Raw genomic sequence first — 2,500 nt, 5'->3', positions numbered from 1 at the left:
CTCCTCCTCCTCCTCCCCCTCCGTTTTCTTTTCACGTTCACTTCTACATTCATGCCCAGACAGTCAGTCAGTCAGTCAGCCAGCCAATCAGTCAGTCAGTCAGTCATTCATTCATTCATTCATTCAGTCTGTCAGTCAGTCAGTCAGTCAGTCAGCCAGCCAGTCAGCCAGCCAGTCAGTCAGTCAGTCAGTCAGCCAGCCAGCCAGCCAGCCAGTCAGCCAGTCAGCCAGTCAGCCAGTCAGTCAGCCAGCCAGCCAGTCAGTCAGTCAGTCAGTCAGTCAGTCATTCATTCATTCATTCATTCAGTCAGTCAGTCAGTCAGCCAGTCAGTCAGTCAGCCAGCCAGTCAGTCAGTCAGCCAGTCAGTCAGCCAGCCAGCCAGTCAGTCAGTCAGTCAGCCAGCCAGCCAGTCAGTTCGATTAGAAAGGGTTGGGTTGTCTTATATTGGGTTTGGTTAAGTTAATTCACTAATATTTTTTCCTCAATTACTCCCAGTACTCTGTCTCCCATCCCCTCACATTCCTCTCACTCCACAACACACCCAAACACTCCCAAACACTCCCAAAACACACCCAAACACACTCAAAACACTCCCAAACACACCCAAACACTCACAAACACTCCCAAACACACCCAAACACGCCCAAAACACTCACAAACACACCCAAACACTCCCAAAACACACCCAAACACACCCAAACACTCCCAAACAGACCCAAACACACCCAAACACACCCAAACACTCCCAAACACTCCCAAACAGACCCAAACAGACCCAAACACACCCAAACACACCCAAACACACCCAAAACACACCCAAACACACCCAAAACACTCCCAAACACACCAAAACACTCCCAAACACACCCAAACACTCACAAACACACCCAAACACACCCAAAACACTCCCAAACACAGCCAAACACACCCAAACACTCCCAAACACTCCCAAAACACACCCAAACACACCCAAACACTCACAAACACACCCAAACACACTCCCAAACACACCCAAACACACCCAAAACACACCCAAAACACACCCAAACACACCCAGAACACCCCAGTCCATCATCCTTTACACTCCCTCCCTCCCTCTCACTCCCTTCTCACTTCCTCACCCTCCCAAACACTGCCAGACACCCCGCGGGCCATCCCTCTCCCGCGCTCTCACTCCCTCTCCCTTCTTCACCCACAGGAGACGAGGATTACCACAGAAAACGGAAGATGCAGTACAAGAAGGCCAAAAAGGGGTCTTCCTATGATACGGTCCCTTTTATAGACCCCGAAGGTAAGGAGGAGGAGGAGGAGGAGGAGGAGGAGGAGGAGGAGGAGGTGGTGGTGGTGGAGGAGGTGGTGGTGGAGGAGGAGGAGGTGAACTTTTTTTTTCTTTGGGGTTTTAATTGAGGGAGGAGAAGGAAGGAAGGAAGCAAGGAAAAGGAAGAGGAAGGAGGAAGGAAGGAAGGGAAGGAAGAGGAAGATGATGAAGGTCCTTTGTTTATTTATTTGTTTATCTGTTTATCTGTTTATTATTTTCATTCATTTTTGTTTATTTTTAAGGAGGAGAAGGAAGAGGAGGAGGAGGAGGAAGAGGAGGAGATTCAATGCTATTATGATGTACAGGAAGAGGAAGACAGAAGGATATTTAATGAGGAGGAAGAAGAGAAAGAGGAGGAGAGGAGGAGATGAGAATAACAACAAAAATAAAGAAAGAAAAAAAGTTAAAAAAAAAAACAATGAAAAGAGAAAACGGAGGTTGAGGAAGCGAAGGAGGAGGAGGAGGAGGAGGAGGAGGAGAAAGTGGAAGCCGTGAAAATAATAATGTTTTTATAGAACAATTTGTAGGAAGAATGACAAGGAAGAAAGGGAGGAGGAGGAGGAGGAGGAGGAGGAGGAGGAGGAGGAGGAGGAGGAGGAGGAAGGAGGAGGGTGTGAAAGTGAAGAGGAGGAGGAGGGAAAGTGAGGAGAAAGGTCGAAGCAGAGCAGAAGAGGGAATAGGAGGAGGAGGAAGAGGAGGAGGAGGAGGAAGAGGAGGAGGAGGAGGAGATGCAGGATTAAACAGGAGGAGGTAAACAAAATGAAGAAAAGAATAGTGTAATCTCTCTCTCTCTCTCTCTCTCTCTCTCTCTCTCTCTCTCTCTCTCTCTCTCTCTCTCTCTCTCTCTCTCTCTCTCTCTCTCTCTCTCTCTCTCTATCTCTATCTCTGTAACCCACACCCTGAACCCAAGCCACACCAAAACACACACTAATCTTTCCCCCTCTCTGTATCCTCTCCCCGTCTCCCTAACTCTCCCACGCCTCTCCCACAACCAGACCAAGCCTACTGGAACACGAAGGGGCAGGAGGCATTGGAGAGGCAGCTGCAGGTTCGCCCCCAGCTAAGGAAAGCCAAGAATATTATCCTTTTCTTGGGAGATGGGATGTCAATTTCGACTGTAACTGCTGCCAGAATCCTCAAGGGTCAATATTCTGGCCTGTGGGAGAAGGAGGAGCTGGTGT

General features: G+C 49.0%; 1 protein-coding gene across 2 annotated transcripts in view; it reads left to right on the top strand.

Moving 5' to 3' along the window:
* Positions 1-2,500, top strand: part of LOC135094972 (alkaline phosphatase-like) — a 23,600-nt gene that overhangs the window by 4,611 nt on the left and 16,489 nt on the right. For both annotated transcript variants that reach the window (XM_063995518.1, XM_063995519.1), the window contains 2 exons: positions 1,200-1,292; positions 2,315-2,500. The exon at positions 2,315-2,500 is cut by the window's right edge and continues 32 nt beyond it. In XM_063995518.1, the coding sequence (XP_063851588.1) occupies positions 1,200-1,292; positions 2,315-2,500 (279 nt within the window). The remainder of the gene's footprint in view (positions 1-1,199; positions 1,293-2,314) is intronic.

The sequence above is a fragment of the Scylla paramamosain genome, chromosome 47, assembly GCF_035594125.1.
Source record: "Scylla paramamosain isolate STU-SP2022 chromosome 47, ASM3559412v1, whole genome shotgun sequence".
NCBI classification, from domain to species: domain Eukaryota; kingdom Metazoa; phylum Arthropoda; class Malacostraca; order Decapoda; family Portunidae; genus Scylla; species Scylla paramamosain.
Note: the sequence above shows the minus strand (reverse complement) of the source record. Positions and strands in the feature narration are given on the sequence as shown.